The 20,012-nt window shown below is 30.4% G+C and overlaps 2 protein-coding genes across 2 annotated transcripts; one reads left to right on the forward strand and one right to left on the reverse strand.

Annotated features, from left to right (window-relative positions):
• The first annotated feature begins 2,675 nt into the window (after positions 1 to 2,675).
• LOC114176654 (zinc finger protein BRUTUS-like At1g18910) lies at positions 2,676 to 13,091 on the forward strand. The gene is made up of 12 exons (XM_028061763.1): positions 2,676 to 3,052; positions 4,959 to 5,177; positions 6,717 to 6,911; positions 6,987 to 7,339; positions 7,500 to 7,731; positions 8,145 to 9,832; positions 10,560 to 10,778; positions 10,897 to 11,031; positions 12,080 to 12,314; positions 12,399 to 12,458; positions 12,623 to 12,694; positions 12,770 to 13,091. Exons 1-12 carry the CDS (start codon positions 2,771 to 2,773, stop codon positions 12,869 to 12,871), a joined length of 3,792 nt encoding a protein of 1,263 aa, XP_027917564.1. The 5' UTR covers positions 2,676 to 2,770; the 3' UTR covers positions 12,872 to 13,091.
• A 1,402-nt stretch (positions 13,092 to 14,493) lies between these two features.
• Positions 14,494 to 15,938, reverse strand: LOC114177027 (LOB domain-containing protein 27-like). The gene is made up of 2 exons (XM_028062253.1): positions 15,160 to 15,938; positions 14,494 to 14,596 (listed from the first exon to the last, which is right to left on the reverse strand). Exons 1-2 carry the CDS (start codon positions 15,936 to 15,938, stop codon positions 14,494 to 14,496), a joined length of 882 nt encoding a protein of 293 aa, XP_027918054.1.
• Between the last annotated feature and the right edge of the window lie 4,074 nt (positions 15,939 to 20,012).

Below are 20,012 nucleotides of genomic sequence, written 5' to 3' on the forward strand. Positions count from 1 at the left end.
AAGTAAACCCGTGAGCTAACCCGTTTAATCCGGTAACCCGTGGTGGGTCGGACCGAGTTCGAGTTTTTTTGGCTCGCTAACAAGTGAGCAGGATTGGGTTGGCTCACTAAATCATCAATCCATGGTGGGTCGAGTCGGGTCGGGTCGGATTACCTATTTTGACAGCTCTAATTATATGACTAAATGGCTGGATCGGTTTCCCTATATATATATATATATATATTACTTTACATGATTTATCTAATGACTCATTAACCTACTACACGTGTTGCATCTCAATGACAATCCAACACCATTAAACTTTTAATCAACTTACATAATCTAATTACTACAACATAGAAATCATAAAGAAGTCACTGAAATATACTTAGAGTAGTTAATAAAAAAGTTGTTGATAAATAGCTACAAATCAAATATGACAACAGCGTTGCTAAAATATCAATCGATGAGAAATGACTAAACTTTTACATCTAAGCATTAGGTGTAAAGAATCAGAGGACAACATGTCGCAGATGACATCAATTGTTTCGTAAGGTTAAGTGAGTTAGTCATAATCGAATCGTAGCGCTTAGGCAATTATGCTCTTAAGTAAAAAGAGTTGCACCTTGGTTAAAAGTGTTTTTATGTCTTTAGAGGAGGAGGTTCACTCGGAAGATACAACGGTTTATCCATATTTCTCATACCGTCTTAGACTCAGGGTGTGTTCTTTTGGGATGAATAATTTGAGGAAGAAGTAGAAGATTGATTTAAGTGAATTTAAAGGTGAAATTTATGTTGTTCTTTTGAAATGATTTGTAGGTGATAGTGGAATTAATTTAAGAGTAAAATCTGTGATAATTTATGAAGGATTTAACTATTGTGACTAATAAAAATAAAATTTAGTTGATAATAAAATTAAATTACTAAATTGTCCTGGGTGTTAAAAGTAATATAAGATGATATTTAGATAAGTTGTAATTAATTTTGAATTTTTTTATTATGACCAAAATTATTAATAATATTTATAATTAAAATAAAATAAAAATTATAATATAATTGATTTGAAAAATTAATTATTGTTTTTTTTCTTTATTAACGAAAAAATTAAACATTTGTAATAATAATTTGTATTATTTGAATAAAATAAATATTATAATATAATTGATTTGTGTTGCAATTACAAGTCATGATTTTGTAATTAATATTTTAATTTATTTGTGTTTCATTAAAGTTAAAAAGAAGAAAAGTCATGATTTTGAAATTGATACAAAACAAATGGAACTGGATAAATGCACCAATGATACAAAACAAATGGAACTGGATAAATGCACCAAAAGTTTTTGAAGTTGGAATTGGATCCAACTAAAATGTATTCGGTTCCATTTATCTTCGTGCTTCTCCATCAATGACTAACAATGATGGAAAGGTGGGGAAGTGTTATGGAACATCAAACATCAAAGGGAAGTAGATTGGTAAGACACATAAAAAAAATAAAAACATCCATATGTTATCACCACAAACATAGAACTCACCTCGAGCCATGAGAGTGCACTGGTGGTGTTATATTTTGTAATATAACAACGAGGACATATTGATCAAATGTTAAAAATCACTCTCAAATATTGTTTTGATAGCAGGATGCAATATGGTGATGTATCTCTCAAATCAGCATGTTCCATTCATTGAAAACGAATACGAAAAACTTCTCCAATCATCATCTCTCATCACCTTTCAACAGTAATTCATCTCAAAAGAACACACCCTCACACTTTACACTCACCCTCCAGCGAAAACATTTCCAACTACGAGTACATCTCTTTCATGTCGTGGGCTCTGATACCACTCTTAGATCCTTAGAAGGGGAGGTTCACTAGGGATATACAACACCAATGAGATTTGAACCCAACTACATAAAAGATTGACACCACCCTCAAACTAAAACCTTAAGGCAAAAAGTTTATGGGTTTTCATCCTTATATAATGATTCACTTTCTCATTTTTACCCAAAATAATAATTTTTTTAAAATTTAAAATTGCTTAAAATATATGTATTTATAAATATTTCTTCAAATTTTTATTTTTCTAAATTATTATATTCTATGCGCTTATTTTTCTAAATAAATATTTTTTTACAAATTATTTTTTATACAAATTGGTTTTTTAATGTTTTCTTAAAATAATTCCTTTCTTCCATTTTAAATAGAAAAACACAAAATATTAAAATCCAATTCAAAATTCAAAACGTGGGGAATCAAAATTCGACTTATCTTTTTTACTAGAATTCAATAATTTCGTTTATAATTGACAGAATAAATTATTAAAAAAGAAACCAAAGTATGTTAATTGAGTGAAAAAATCGCCGTTATAATTTTTGGAAGTAATTTTATTCTAAATTAAAAAATAGAGAAGCTTCAGAACAAAACCAGAACATAAAAAAAGTAACTAGAAGAGAGAATTCAACTCATTATTATTCAAAGCAATTCTCAGCGCGCCAAAGGCATTAGTTAAAACGCGCGTGGCAGTGACGCGGCAATTATTAAACCCTAAAAAAACAGGCACTCTTCATGCCACCTCTCTCCTTATTTCGCAAGACGCAAACGCTCTTGGCCGTTAGTTACGAGGTCTTTTTCCAATTGTCAGCGTCAATCTCTTTTTCTATTTTCTGTTTTTTATTTTTTCGCATAAAAAATTTACTAGACGGAGAGATAAATTCCATGCCACTTTCCCACCAGAACCTCCCTTTTCCCTCTTTCGCCGTTGATGGTGCTTGCTGCCGGAACTTCCGCCGTGGATGGACGACGGCGATCCTTCCCTGTCCGATAAAGAGGAGGAGAACGATGAGGAAGACGTGGCGGACATTCTGTTGCGAATTCCGATCGTCGATGCTCCCATACTCGTCTTTGTTTGCTTCCACAAGGCTTTTCGCTCTGAACTCGATCACCTTCGTCTCTTGGCGGAAACGGCGTCGTTGGAGAACGAGCCACGCCGTTGCCGGCAACTGATCCTTCAGCTTCAACGTAGGTTCCAGTTTCTGAAATTAGCACATAAGTATCACTGTGCTGCGGAAGACGAGGTTAGTTTCACTCTAAGCTATGTTTCGTTGCTAAGGAATAGATAAAGAATATATGTTGTTGACGAAATACATGTTTCTTGTGAAAGTAATTTAGTTTGTAAGTAACAGGTAAAATGATCAAGTATTGATCAGCTATGATTTCCAACTTTGCGAATGACGCAGAAAAAAAGAGTGGAGATAATTATAATCTGTTTGTGTGCCAAGATTCTCCTGTTAGTTTGAGTAATTTGATAAATGAACCCTTGATTTCAAACTTCATCATCTCTTTCTTAAACTGCTTGGTTCTAATGTGCTAAATCTCTGACTCTGGGTAAGTTTTAATTTATTTATTTATTGTTAATTTTATGTTTTCACGGTGAACTGTAGGATAGAGACATGAGACCAAATAAAAAATAAAAAATTGCATTACCTACCCAACCAAGCGATAAATAGAAAAAATGTAGGTATAATAGGTGATATGTGGTGATAGGCAGAGACATAAGAAACAGAGAGTTCATGGGATATTTGATATATAGTATATGTCTAGAGAATTAACCTACTTTTTGGTTGTGTTTTAATAGAGTTTATACTTCTTTTAAATTAATTTATTTACACACATATACTGAATTATTTAAGGTGATTCGTATTTGATCATGCTTATCTTTTCATTTTTGAAATAAAAATTTATAATGTTTTATTTTTATATGAAATGAATATAAAATTTGTGTCTTAAATTATTCATATTAGGTAATATATATTGTTCTAGTATCACGTTTATTCAAATATTTACTAAATAATATTTTATAAAAAAAATACTATTAAGAATTTAATGTAAAAAGAACATAATTTTTCTCATCAATACCAAATAACAATTAAGAAAACTATAATTTCATTAAATCCAAAATAAATTAAAAATAGTATAAAATATTTTTATATTTTAGAATAAGAACTTATATAAAACTACAAATAGAATAGATATAAATATATTTATTATTTTCTTCATTTTTAATTTTAAAAATTGAAAATTATTTATGTTACTATAGACATACTAGACACATGTTCGACTAATCTAAATATTACAAGTCAAAAACTAAATTTAATAATATTCATGAGTACTTTATTTGTCTTGTATAGATATACAATTATTGAATTGTGATGCAAAAATAATATTTTTATTATGTTTCACTTATGTAGTTTTCAGTATTTTTTTGTTTTTACAAGGAAAATTAAATAAGAAATGTCAATTACTAAAATTAATTATGATAAAAGGAACTTTTTTGACTTTTTACATTGCTGACTGCTACCTATTGACTAATGTTGATGGTAGACTTAGCTTGCCACCAGTTGAGTAAATAATCAATACCATTTTTTATTAATAAAAACACTATTTTAATACAAAATTCTCTAATTCCTAAAATTAAATAAAATTCTTTGAAATTTTTAAGGTTTCATTTAAGTCTTCAAAATTAATCAATTTTTTCCATGTTATCTCTAAACATATGCTATTATAACTTATGTTTCCCGATCAGGAACTAAAGTAAAAAATAAGTTAATTTCAAAGATTTAAATGAAACTCTAAATAATTTCAGGGACTAATTTGAGTTTTTCTTAGTTCAAGGGATTAATATGATAGTGAGATGTAATTTGAAGAACTAAATTGACCCTTTCTCGTTCCATTCCTATTCAATTATCAATACTAACAAAAGTATGGAAAGAACTAGAAATGCCATTGGTGCATCGAAAGAGGATTATATTGCCTTCTTTTCTCGCTCGATACGTTTTTCGAATATTTGTCTTCATGTCTGCAAGCGCATGTTTGGAGCTGAAATGCCTGTCTGTGACAACTGACGAGGAGCAAGTATATTGTGATTGTTATCTAGTCAAGGTTGGCACTTCTGAATATCACTTTTGAAACTTTTTTTGGCAGGTTATCTTTCTTGCACTGGATGCTCATGTGAAAAATGTCGTTTGTACATATTCGCTTGAACATAACAGCACCTCAGACCTTTTTGGATCTGTTTTCCACTTCTTGGAAGAGCTGATGGTTCCTAAAGAGAATATTTCGAAGTTGTTCCAAGAACTTGTGTACTGTATTGGTATCTTGCAAACCTACATCCACAAACATATGCTGAAAGAAGAAAAACAGGTGGCTGTTTGCAATTTTTTTGATTTATGAAAATATACTCTAGTTACACGAAATGCTCTTTCCTCATTTCTTTCACTGACAGAAATGCATTTATTTGGTTAATTTGTTTCGCTTTTTTTGGTTTAATTCCCATTAATCTGAACCTATCGTGAAAGATACTTGCTTCATTAAGTGCAATTTAAACACATTCCATTAATTTGTTGACATCAACATTGTATAATTGTATATAATACATTTAAATAATATACTTCCTCTGATTCTTAATGCAAGACATTTTTAATATAAACAAACTACCAATGAAAAGATAAATTCAGTTGAATTTTTAATATATCAAATTAGCTTTTGTTATTAATCTAATAATTTTGTTCTTACTGTTGATTTATACAGAACACAAATACTTATAATATTTGATAGGAGTATATGAGAAAAATAATATAAAATTGTGTAGAAATTATAGAATATTCTAAAAGGGATCAATAGTTTCTTCTAAAATGTGTCTTATAATAAGAATTGGAGGAAATATTGTATTTTTTGCTTCCATTTTTCTTATGGGATACAGATCACGATGTTGAAAGCAACTATACCACGAAAATAGCGATATCTTGAATGTGTAGGTCAGCACTTTAATCTTGTTTAAAAAGATCAAACTGCCCCCAAAGACCTTTACTGTATTAATGAGAAAGCTACCTTCTATTTGTTATCATGACTACTCTTTTTAAGTTGTTATCGGTGATTTTTATAGTGATATAGTGTATTTTATTAGAAATAAGGAGCTTTTAGGAGAAACATTATACATTGCTCCTACCCTCTAATTAACTTGTGTAGCAAATGTTTTAAGTACAGAAGCGAATAAAGGACTAACTATGCAGCTAATTATTTTTCGTAATTATAACTGCTAATTTTATAGCATGTGCTGTATAAGATAACAAATCTATATTAATATGCTAACTAATCTTGATGATGATGAGTATTATGACATTCTCTTAACTTGGAGCTTACTCAGGCCACAGCCTGTTATGAATAGATTCACTTGAAGAAAACAACTAACAATATAAGGTAAAATTCAAAAAACCCTGCTTTCAACTTTAGGCATGTACAGTTTACGAAGTGGTCAAACGCTGTCCATCTTTACCTAGTGTTAAGAGTTCAATAAAACACCTCGCCCAGACAACTTTAATCTGAGACTAATGGGTAAATCACTGAAGACCTCTTAGTTGAGTGATCGAGTTAAGATCGATTTTCGCCGACATTTGAAAAGGATGAAAACTCATTCTTTCTTTATTGAATGTGCAAGACAAAACCTATGTTAACAGACGTTAATCCGACCAATGAAAGTGTTCAAGTTGGTGTCAATTATGACTAGCTATTTGGCTTGGTACATAAATTACTAATAAATTACATTTTGTGGCATATTTTAAATTATGACTGTATTATCTAGTGTGTGTGTGTGTGTATATATATATTTACGTGAGCAAGTATATGTACAGTCTGGAATTCTGAAACTCGTATTATCAATTTTGTGCACTACTACTATTGCAGGTTTTTCCCCTGTTGATGGAGAAATTATCAACTGAAGAACAGGCCTCACTTGTGTGGCAATTCATATGTAGTGTTCCTATAATGTTGCTGGAGGAAATTTTGCCATGGATGGTATCCTTCCTTTCTGCAAGTAAGCAGTCAGAAGTTACTCAGTGTTTAAATGAAATTGCACCAATGGAAAAAGCACTGCAAGAGGTAAGCCACAAAGTTCAATAACTAATATATTTTAATAAACTTTCATTTTATACTAATTCAGATACCATTATGAAGGTTTTGGTTTCTTGGCTTAGAAGCAACAAACAAACCATTACTGAGACCTGTTTTCAGAGTGGAGAATTTCAAGGTGTTGAGGGTTTCCTACATATAGAAAGATCACTAGAGCTGAGTTCTAATAGGAAAACCGAAGAAACTTCAAATCTTATGGAAGATAATGGCCGAGAAATAGAAGATGGAGATGGGGCCAACCAGGTTAATGTCCTTCATTTTTGGCATAATGCCATCAAGAAAGATTTGAAAGAAATTCTGAAAGAACTTTACCTACTAAGAAAATCCAGCTGTTTTCAGAATTTAGACTCAGTACTTATCCAACTAAAATTCTTTGCCGATGTCCTCATCTTCTACAGGTAGTGCTTCTGACAATTTGTTTTTTTGGCGTGAGTGGAATCTGACTAATTTGATGTTATTTGCTAAAGTTCCTTAAGGTCTATTCTTCTGCGGTATCTAAAATGCTTCTTTTTGTAGTTCTCAATCGTCTAATTACTTAATGTAATTTTTTCATTACAGCAATGCTCAGAAGAAATTCTTTCATCCTGTACTGAGTAAACATGCTTATGGCTGGTTGTCCAAGTCAATTGAACAATTTCTCAGTGAAAGTAACATTGAAGATATACAACAGCTGCTATTCTATAACTCAGAAAGTGGAATACCTTTGACCAAGTTCTTAGAGAAGCTTTGCCGAAAACTTGAATCATTTGTGTCAGGAGTCAACAAACAATTTGCTTTTCAAGAAAATGAGGTATAATAATTAAATCACTAGTTTCTTTACCTAGGAAGGCAGTGAATGAAATTAGTAATACAGAAATTCTACTTGGTCCTTCAGTTTAGCCTCACACACAGCATTTTTTAAAAATATCCAAGTGTTGTGCATTTGGAACTATTTCAAACTGGAATAGTGTTATCATTTCTCTTATTAAGATAGCAAGTAGCTGTACCTAACCTATCCACTTAATAAAAAACATTGGTGTAATGTTCCCATCGATGAAAATTTCTTACTCTCAGAGAATAGAACAAATCTCTATTTGTTTTAGAAAATCAATTTATAGACTTTCGTATTTTTTCAACAAATTGAGTTTCCTACAAGAGAGGGATGCTACATGATAACATATAAAAGAGTTACCAATTTGGAACCCTTATTTTTTTTTTTATCAGGTGTTTCCCATATTTAGAAAGAACTGCAGAAATGGAATGCAAGAGAGACTTCTAAGCTTGAGCCTACATATGATGCCTCTGGGGTTGCTCAAATGTGTTATAACTTGGTTTTCGGTTCGATTGTCTGAAAAGGAGTCCAGGTCCATTCTCTATTGCATAAAGAAAGGAAACAATTCAGTCTGTAAAGCTTTTTCATCACTGTTACATGAGTGGTTCCGCATTGGCTATTCAGGTAAAACCTCTATTGAAAAATTCAGACTAGACTTGCAACACATGTTCAAAAGAAGATGCTTTATTTCACCTGAACAAATTAAGGAAGCTCATGGATTTTCTTTCTTAAATTCTGAGAAGCAGCTTTATGAAGTCTCTGACCAGAATTCTTTGCCCTGTTCTTCCTCGTCTGGATCCAGTAATGTAAACAAGTATGAGATACCATACTCTATAGGAATTAATCTGCACATATTTTTTCCTGCCACAGTTGGGAAGTTATATCAGTATCCTGCATTACATGCAGCAGAACGATCTTCTATTTCCTTTCTTGAAGATCCGAAACCAATTGACCTAATATTTTTCTTTCACAAAGCTATCAAGAAAGATTTGGAGTTCCTAGTTCTTGGCTCAGCCCAGCTAGAAAAGAATGATAAGTTGCTTATGGATTTCCAAAAACGATTCCATCTCATATATTTTCTTCATCAAATCCACAGTGATGCTGAAGATGAGATAGTTTTTCCAGCCTTGGAGGCAAGAGGAAAACTAAAAAACATTAGCCATGCCTACACTTTTGATCACAAACATGAAGTTGAACACTTCAATAAAATATCTCACATCCTTGATAAGATGTCTAGATTACATCTTTCAGTTTCTACAACCGATTCAAATATAAAGGAGATGGGACTGATGAGGTATCAGCATTTATGCAGGAAGCTGCAAGAAATGTGCAAATCAATGCATACATCCCTTTCCAATCATATAAACCGCGAGGAAATAGAAATTTGGCCTATAATTAGAAAATTCTTCACAAATCAGGAGCAAGGGAAGATCTTGGGATGCATGCTTGGAAGAATAAAAGCAGAAATATTACAAGATATGATACCTTGGCTAATGGCATCTTTGACACAGGAAGAACAACACGTTTCAATGTTCTTATGGTCCATGGCTACTAAAAATACAATGTTTGGTGAATGGTTGGGTGAATGGTGGGATGGGTACAGTTTAGCTAAGGTAACGGAGGGCTCAAACGATGCCCGTCCTCAGCCTGTTGAGCCAATGGAGATCATATCCAAATATTTATCTGAAGAAATTCTAAATAAATTGCAAGAAGAATCATCTGCCAACAAAAGCATAAATTTTTTGGAGAAGGATCGTATTGGTGATAATGTTAGGCTATCTAACTGCAACCACAATGATAAAGTTAAGGTTCATAATGCAGAAGAAAAAGATAATCAATGTTTAAAAAGAACAAATCAAGTTTATGATCACCACAAACATGCTTGCAATGAGGTAGCAGATTTCATAAATCCGGTAGTCAATGAAGGTAAGTCGTCTAAGCTCTGTGACGAGTCTGGGCGTTATGACCGACTTTTGAAATTGAGCCAAGATGATTTGGAGACTGTGATAAGAAGGGTGTCTCGTGACTCTTGCTTAGATCCTCAGAAAAAGTCGTACATAATACAGAATCTACTGATGAGGTTGGTTTTATTGGTGATTTTCTGGTGTTTTTTTTTTATTTATTTTTTTATAGATGTTAGTTAAAAATCCATTCACATGACTTCACCTAACATCTGAAGCGTATGGGAGAGTTGGTAAATGACATGGTATTAGATCCTTTATAATCAACTTAAGCTTTTCAGATAGTTGGTAAACTACAGTTTCATCTTCAATTTTGGCGTAACAATTTATCAGTACTCCTAGTTGGTTTTATTTGTCAGTTTTACTGCTTAATGATCCTTTAGACAATTTTGGTGCATGTTTTGATTAACTCATTTTTTTGTTTTTAAAGGATTAGCAAAATGTGGATGACTTTTACTGTGCAACATTTTTCAACTTTTAAAATAAGCTAATTCTAACATTCAGTAATGACAAAGTTATGCAATTTAGCCTGATTTTCCTTACCATCATTAATATTTGGAATAGAGTAAACCTACCCCAGTCCTTGTGAATCAAATGATGCCGTGGATAGTTGATTCTGACTGCCTGTGAATTAGAAGTGAGATACTGTAACAACCAGTATAGAATATTGATATTTAGATTCCACAGAAGTTTTCCAACACATTTCTTAGCAGGCGGTATTCTACTGCGTAAGTGAATATATTGAAATGTGATAATATGGGGAGTTGAATTGCAGCTTTCAGTAATTTATTTCACTCAACAGATCCGCTCGTGTGGAGTTTAACTTTACTTTCCACATAATTTCAGCCGTTGGATTATTAGCCAGCAGATCTCTTCTACAGAAGTCAGTATAAAAAATGATGAACCGGAATTTCCTGGGAAGCATCCATCGTACAGGGATCCTCTCAAGCTAATCTACGGATGTAAACACTACAAGAGGAATTGTAAGCTTTTTTCTCCATGTTGCAACCAACTTCATACCTGCATACATTGTCATAACGACGAATCAGATCATTCAATTGATAGGTAAAATTATTGCGTTCAATTAATGTTTTAATTATGTTGAAAAAATAAATAAATGTTTAATTTTTTTGAACTCATAACTTCTATTCTGATCTTTGACCAATTGGCTAAATATATATAGAAAATCTATTACAAAGATGATGTGTATGAAGTGTTTGACGATTCAACCAATCAGTGCCACATGCTCAACAATTTCTTGCAATTTATCGATGGCAAAATATTACTGCAGAATCTGCAAATTATTTGATGATGAAAGGTAAAGTAGCTTTATTGGTCTTTTTCTATACTTTACCTCAAGAGAAAATTTCATATTTTTGTCACTTTAATTCATTGGCGGGTTCTATGAAATTACCCATACTATAGAACATTCAATAGTTTGAGATTAGTGTGTCCAGGATTGCACACTATTATCTTATTTTATGCTATAAATCCCATTAGTTAAAGAGATTATCGGAGTCCAGGAAGGAGCTAATGAATAATTAACGTAAAAACTGTTGATCAAAGGCCAAAATATAACTAAGTTATTGATTGGCGACTTTTTATAACTATATTAACAATTTTGATTTTCATTAGTATTGATAGTATTTAAATTTTATGTTATCCGCTAGCAAATATGTGAATGCGTAATTTTAAAAGTTGGGTTGAACTTAATTAAAGATTATGATATTTTGACAAACTTTTTTTAACAAAGTTTGCTTTTCAACACACACCAAATATTTTTCTTCTTTTTTCAAATCACATCAAACCTTTTTTTTATCCATTGAAGTACCTGTCATGTGTGCATTCTTAAAAATTTGTCATCAAAACTTTGTTAAAATATAATTTTTCCTTAATTAAACCTCAGTAAATAGGTTTGTAAGGTGAGAACTATCAATCTTAAAAATAGACTCAACTATAGGTTTAGAATAAAACTCTATTACAATTTTAGAATATACTCTCTTCATCTTTTTTATCAAAAAGACAAGAATGCTCTTATATTTGCAGTAGTTGTTGATTTTGGATACATAGTTATTCGTTTGCCCAGTAGGTGTTATTGTAGTTGCAAGTTTACTATCTGTTGACATGATATCATTTTTCAAATGTGATATTTTGAATGTTGGAAAGTGATTATTTCCTCGATAAAATTGGATCCTAAACGGAAGTGGAAAAATTATTCCCATTATAATTAATTACAAGAAACAACAAAGGTCCGACCCCTGAGTGTGTTTACATTTCTATGCTAAACTTCCCAATTTTTGTTTCTGCTTCTTTAATCATTTATTTTAGCTATTGCTAATGAAAACCTGTTTTGAAATGCTCAACAGGGAAATCTACCATTGTCCTTACTGTAACCTGTGTCGAGTTGGAAAGGGTTTGGGTGTAGACTACTTTCACTGTATGAATTGCAATGCTTGTATGGCCCGTTCTCTTATGGCGCATACATGCAGGGAGAAACATTTAGAGGACAACTGTCCAATTTGTCATGAATATATCTTCACATCCTGCTCTCCTGTAAAAGCCCTCCCATGTGGTCATGTGATGCACTCAACATGTTTTCAGGTACTTGCTTGTATTTTTTTTCCCTCACAAAACATCCACCAAGTACAGACACAACTTTAGTAGCATTTGTGATGGTACTTTCAGGAATACACAAGCTTTAATTATATCTGCCCCATATGTAGCAAGTCACTTGGAGACATGCAGGTCAGTTATTATACAATGTTATCACGTATCATATAATAAGATATATATTGGCCATATTGTTCAAAACACGTTTGCCATTAAATTTCTCATACTAACACGCTCTGGAGAGAGTAAATTCATATAATCCATATGAAGATACATTTTTCATATTGTTGGAAATTCAGGTATATTTTAGGATGTTAGATGCGTTATTGGCTGAAGAGAGTATTTCCGATGAGATGTCAGGTCAAACTCAGGTTTGTGAGCAACTTTTCTTATTTATTGTGTGGTTTTGTCAAATGCATACTCTGATGGATCCTATGAAGCTGCAGGTTATATTATGTAATGACTGTGAAAAGAAAGGATCAAGTCCCTTCCACTGGCTCTACCACAAATGCCCTAGCTGTGGTTCCTACAACACCAGAGTTCTATGATTCCTCTCCATCAACACCTGCTTTTCCTCCCTTCTCTGTTTTTAAACAATAGATTGTAAAACATTTAATGTTTTTCTGCATTGCTTGTGCCTGAATAATCATCCCGTAGCATTTAAATTGTCTCTCTTTGCAAAACACTAGAATCATCATTGCATCTTTAGTTTGAAAAACATGAAATGTCATTAGCCACAACTTTCTACGAGTACACATTTGTTCTTCACTCTGTTTCTGTAAGCAAAATAGTAACTACATTCTTAATAAGAATAAACACGCACATAAGAAAATGATTGTTTTTATTATTGAACAAGCAAAGAGAGAGGGCTACCTCACATCCCCACACATATATTCTAAAAGTGTTAAACCAAGTATAAAAGCTTAGCATACATACATATAACTTTAATACATTTTGTGTTAATCAATCAATTAAATTACATAATTTTCTACTTTGATTATCTAACATAAATATTAACAACTATCCAATTTTTGTACACTAATAAATAATAAAATATAAAATAATAATAATAATTTACAAAAGTATTTTAATTAAATAATTATGAAACCTTTAAATTAATTTATTATTTTATTGATTTCATTTTTCAACAATTACTTACATAAATTATTAATAGATTGTTTTTTATTTTTTCAATGTGTATATAATTATAGTAATTTTGTGAGTCTATGCATGAAATTGGTTTACCTGACTTAAATATATATTTATTTATTACTTACCAATATAAATTTGTCCCTCAAGATATTGACATAAAAAGACTAATAAATAGAGTGGAAACAGCAACAATCTTTTTATTTAGGGAATATTTTAGTATGTAGAAGCATGCCAATTTTTCTTTTACTAATCTTGAATATGAAACAATAGAAAGTAGAATGAACTCTCGTTATGCTCTTATAAATGTACCTGAACACTTCATATCACACACCTAGGCAATTTGTTTGTATTTACAATCTACCAGCTAAAAGTAAACAAAACAATAATAAAATGATAAAAAAATGAAATAAAATATAAAATTATAAAAAAATTGTTTGAGAAGAAGAATACTAGAATTTGTAAATTCATAACTTCTTTGTTTTATTTTTCGAAATTCCTCAAACAAAGATGATTTGCTCAACTTTATATATAGAGTTGTTTGATATCTTCCGTCGAATTTGATTAAAATGCTTCATATGGAATAAAGGCCTCTAATTCAAAATGTGTTTATCAAATGAAGACTTCTATACATATGTTAGTATTATTTTCTAGTAATATAATTGAAAATAGACACTTCATAAGATAGTAGATGAGAGGCAAAAGTAAAGAAATTCCCAATACTTTTAGAGCTTTACTTAATGTAATACTATCATACTTAAAAACTTAACTCTATAAAGGTTTAGCAACTAAAAACTGTAGAATACTTTAGCACAAAGATTGATGAAATATCTAATTTGGATTGTATTATTTGACTTTGCATATAACCAATGCAATGGAAAGTATCTACATCTAAGAGAATGTTGTAAACTCTAAAAAAGAAAAAAAAAAAACTATCAAAAGCTTACCAAGAATAAAAGAATCCAAAAAGGAAACCTAGTATATCTTTCCATTTGTTGTGGGAGAGGGAATAAATTTCTCATTAATTGACACTGGTAAGGCTAAAGCAAGCAGCAGCATTCTTCAATTCATTCTCAGAAACATGTTCTGTGCACTTTCTTATATCTTTCAGTGATTTCTCTGAACTGCAGCCACAGATATACAAATACTCTATCAAATAACAACATCTCATCTCACTGCAACTTCATCATAACTACTTTAATTTCCACTTATGCAATTTCTGCATTGACTCTCAGCTTCATTATTCAATAAGAAAGAACCCTATAGCTGATTGATGGTAGACTAAAATAAAATTGTTCCATTTTTATATTTTAGAGATGTATACTTGCATTTTTTTGTCTACTTTTTTTTTTCTTTCTGATTATAAAAGCCTTACATTGTTTTGAATCAGTTCCGAGTATTTGGTTTTATTCCTTAATCTGTCACATTAATATGTGACAACTGTTTGAGAGGTCCCCAAATAAGCTAAAGTCTACGTTATGGTATATATAAACTGTCTGAGACCGAAGGATTACTCTGATCAAAGATAAACTCAACGAAAGTAAAAAAAAAGTAAATCAAGACTTTAAATGAAATTAAAACCATATTAAACGGCCAAACCATGTTTTAGGTTTAATAGCATGTAAAAGTTGAAACTTGATCATCCTCCTCATTGTAACGAAATGCAAAACATGATTAATGAATCTACCTTGACTCGTAAGCTTCCTTGGAATAAACGTAGGATTGTCTATCATCAAGTGAATCAAAAATGGGAGGCATGTCAACAAAATCCTCAACAACATTTTGTTGGATGGGCAATGGCTGCGAAGAATTAAGCATGGGAGTTTGCATTCCTACGGAATTATCATTCTTTGAAGAGGGGTACTGAACCCACAAAGGATTATTATTCATGGCATTATCCTTGGAATCTAAGTAGAGGGAGCTATAATCCATACTGTTACTGTTGGAATAGGAATGTTGCTGCGACACAGAGAATGCAGTGACATTATTGTTGTAAGTGTTTGGTTGTGGCGTATGATGATTAAACAATGGGAGTGCATTACTGTTAGTACATGGTGCCATGCCCAATTCTAATTGTGAAGTAACATCATCGGGCATGGAAGGAGGTTGGTGATGCTGTTGCTGTCTACATATCTGAAGCTGTTGATAAACTGCATGAAGTTCTTCTTCTGCAACCCATATTTGGTATTGTAACCTACAAATCTCTTCCCAACAGCCATTCACAGGGTACTTATCCCTGTAATTTGCTTGAATGATGATAGAGTCCATGGCTATTTTCTTCTGGTTAGGGTCCAAAATCTTCAATATCTTAACGATGTTGCTGACTCCAAAAAGCCTGTGGACATTGAGAAAAACCTTGGGTTGGTCTGCGGGGAAGTAGGGTGCAAGAAGGCATTCAGAAGTGCATTTTCTTCTCTGATGTTTGCATGCCGCACAGGCTTGGGTGGTGCCACCCTTAAGGGTCATTGTTGAATTCCCCAGCCAGCAAATGATGAAGCGATGAAACCCTCCACGCTGCTGATTTCACTGAATGGATATGAAGAAGGAGAAGAACATTAGTGTTAGAGAAAGAGAAAAAGAAAACGAGGTAAGAGTGGTAGCATGCTTTATTAACATGCGATTCTGGTGGCCATGGAAAGACTTAGTAAAACGCCAGGTGTAGGGACATGGTGTTTTCCAGAGTGATGCCGTTAGGGATAGCTTTGTGGAGAATGTGAGAACTCCTAGGTTTTAGGGTTAAGTTCCATGTGTTGTTTTGTTTTTTTTTTTTCTTCTTATTGTGCTGCTGCTTCAGATTTTAAGCAGTAATTTATTTTTGATAGATTTTGTACAGTATGTTCTTATCGTCGTAACAATCTATTCTTGAAATAACTTATCTTTTTACTATATTCTGTATATTGTTTGCATGTGAACTAAAGCGCAACTCACGTAACAGAACACAACCATTTTTTATTTTGCCAGCTCAGCTGTTAACATAGTGAACTTGGATTCTCAAATCACTTATATATATATATATATATATATATATATATATATATATATATATATATATATATATATATATATATATATATATATATATATATATATATATTAAGATTTAATATGTTTTTCATTGTGAAATTAGACTGTGTGATTGTGATGATTAATTCCTTTTGAAAAAGATAAACTCGATAAAATGTTATTTGTTAATTTCATTTTTTAAAGTCAATCACTATTTTTAGTTTCTGGTTTATTTTAAGAAGCTCTTGGTATTGTTAGTCCTGAACAGATTCATAAGTTAAGTTGATTTGTTCTGCATTTGTTTTTCTTTTTTTTGTTAGGATAGATTTGTTGAACTTCATTCTTGTGTTTGTTGAAACGAATTGTAATTGAAAGAGGCTTTCTATTAAAAAAATGATAAATATGGGTCTATTTTTAAACTTTCGTAAATTTGTGTAATGTATTAATTAAATTAGATTAATTTTGTATATGAATTAATATATTTGTAAGACCTACATATTTTATAATCTTTAAACAATATTAGGAAATTCCTATAATCATTATGAATCTTATCATAATATGAAAAAATTAATTATCACTTAGTTACGATGAAAATACGTGATGTTTTATTTTATTTTTCAAGATCATAATACTTTGGTTAAACCAGTGCAATGTTTTTATTAAATTAATATAACTGTAAACTAAAGTTTAAATAAATAGTATCCCGTTGATACATGCAATTTTAATATAGTATATCTATCATCACTTTTCCATGATACACGATAAAGGTGTGCGTTTTAGAGGAGAATATTGTGTAGTGAAAAGATGATACGGAGGCATGTTCATAATTCATGTTTTAAAAGGCGTGGTTTGTTGTGACTTTTAGTAATAAGTCTTTTTTATCTGATTTTGGGAGCGGATAATTGATAAATCTATTTACATATATAAAAAACATCTATTTTATTTTATTTTATATATAATTATATTTTTTAATTTATTTTATTTTTAATTACTAGACATTAATATTTTGTTATTTATATGGAAAAGACAGTAATGTTATTATAATATACTAACAAAGTTAGAAGGTGCTGTCAAAATAATAATAAAAGAGTTAGGTAAAACTTAAGAATATGTTTCCTTAGTATAAGCCATTAGTCACGACATTCTCAAGCCAAATCTCATATATTTGAGCTTCACAATATTCACAATAGTTGAAATCTTATGAAACGATTCAACCACATTATATATTTATTCCAGATTTTAACGTAACAGTTTAACGGATGATGAAAAATTATCACGATTCTTTTAGAAGATAGATCTATAAAAATTCACCTATTTTAATAACTAAAAAATCTAACTTAAATGATCATGTATTAAGAGTTAACTTGGATCATAATTATTATAGAACAACTTCTTTGAAATATTAACGGAATGGTAAGAGAAATAAAATATAAGATGCAATCATCCTACTCTACTCTATTATGAAACAAAATATTTATCCAAGATGGTTCATATGAAACAAAATATTGATCCAAAATTAAATCGTGATTGTGATTTATGTCTCTGTATTACCGATAGCACCATTTAACATAGGAAGACAGGAGCCTTGGTAAAGACAATAACCTACGTATGCACACAGTACTTGTGTGCTTAATATAAAATTTTATTCATGTAATTTAGATATTTTGTTATTATCAAATAAAAAATAACAATAATTAAAATTGTTTTTTACTAATAAGGGAAAGCTGTTCGGGAGAAAATATTGGCAGTCCCAACCTTCTCACTCGATCATGCCGCCAATAAAAATTTAGATAGGAAGTTTTTGAAAATATTCTCTCCTTTTTATTGAAAAAGTAAAAACATATCTTGAGAGAAATCCTCGCCATTAATTATTTATTTATGCATTACTTTTAAATATTTGAAAATAAAATGACCTTCTTCTTAAATAGATTAGAAAATAAAAATTGATACATAACAATTTTTTTTTTGAATTTATTCATTCCAATTATAATAGCAATATATTTAAATCTTAGAATATCAATTTTAATCGTTATACGGATATTATCTAAGTATCTTATTCATATGTATATAGATATACAATACTGGTACTATACTATATTTTTAAGAAATTATGGTACTTATCTCTTTTAATAATTTTTAATAGAAAATTTGAAAAAATTCACACAATTTATGTATTTATTATCCTGAACTAATATGATTGTAATAAAATTAGGCATGAACCTGAACCCATAGTTGTAATTATGCATGTTTCAAAAATACAAGTCTTATTACATTACACATTACATACTCTAATCATATTCCTCAATTTTTTCCAAAATATTCCACTTCAAAACATTTCTTTTCCCACAATCTCAAATGAATTTTTTTATATCCAATTAAATTTAAATATGGAATATCATAATAATAATAATAATAATAATAATAATAATAATAGAAATGAAATGCATCTTTTTATATTCTTAAAAATCTTGTAATGCCAAGAGAAATTTTCAATCTTTTTTAGATTAGAATTTCAATTTTATCAGTTTGTTTTGTCACAGATTCCTTTCAATTTGAGTATAAAATTTTAATATTTTTTTCTCTCACTATAGTAGGTAGTTCATACACTAATAAATATTTGACATTAAATATGATTTCATGCAATTTAGTATAAAAAATATAAATTCAAGTATTACTAAATGGATTAATGTGATTTGACTATGCATGACAACAAATTTGATGATTCATAACAATAAATTGTGGAATATTTTTCGATAAAATTCAAAAAAATATTGAAAATGGTTGCAAGTGAAAATAAAGATATGCCTACACTAGATTGAACAAGATTCAATTTGAAGGATTTTATAGGTTTATGGATCATGACTTAACATAAGGACTTTCTAAATTTCCAAAAATTGAGGATACAAATCAAGAAAATATGTATTATAGTCTATTTTCTTAAATAGGATATGACAGCAGCGAGTGTGTACTTATCTATTTGTGCCTATTCACTTCCTTGTCCTCGTATTTATCTCCATTTCAAATTACTTAAACACTCACTTTATTATGTATTTAGACAACTTATTTATTGTATTTTTTTTATCCTTAATTGGTTTCATTAAGTAAACTCTTATTTCCTTTTTTGTTTATTGAGTTATTTAATATTCATAAAGTTCACTCCAATCTTTAAAGGTATTTCTCCTCTCATCATAACATTTATTATACTTTTTTAGCACAATTTTGTTTAAATGATTACTTACATTTTAGGATAAACAAGTCTAATTTCATTAAATCAAATAGTTTTAAAACATACATTTAATTATTTGTACTCTATTTTAATGTTTTAATTTATTTTCACATGCATCGAATCGGTATAATGCTGTATTACCTTTGTTGCGATTTTTTTTTATAAAAAAAATTAATTAATATTTAAAATAATAAGAAACGAATATGAATACAAGTACAGTATTTAATTGATTTGATAGAGATAGAAATGAGACAATTTTCGTCCCCGATATGAAAATGAATTTTTAATACTTAAACCATATTGATCCGTTG

Source organism: Vigna unguiculata, chromosome 3 (genome assembly GCF_004118075.2).
Source record: "Vigna unguiculata cultivar IT97K-499-35 chromosome 3, ASM411807v1, whole genome shotgun sequence".
NCBI lineage: Eukaryota > Viridiplantae > Streptophyta > Magnoliopsida > Fabales > Fabaceae > Vigna > Vigna unguiculata.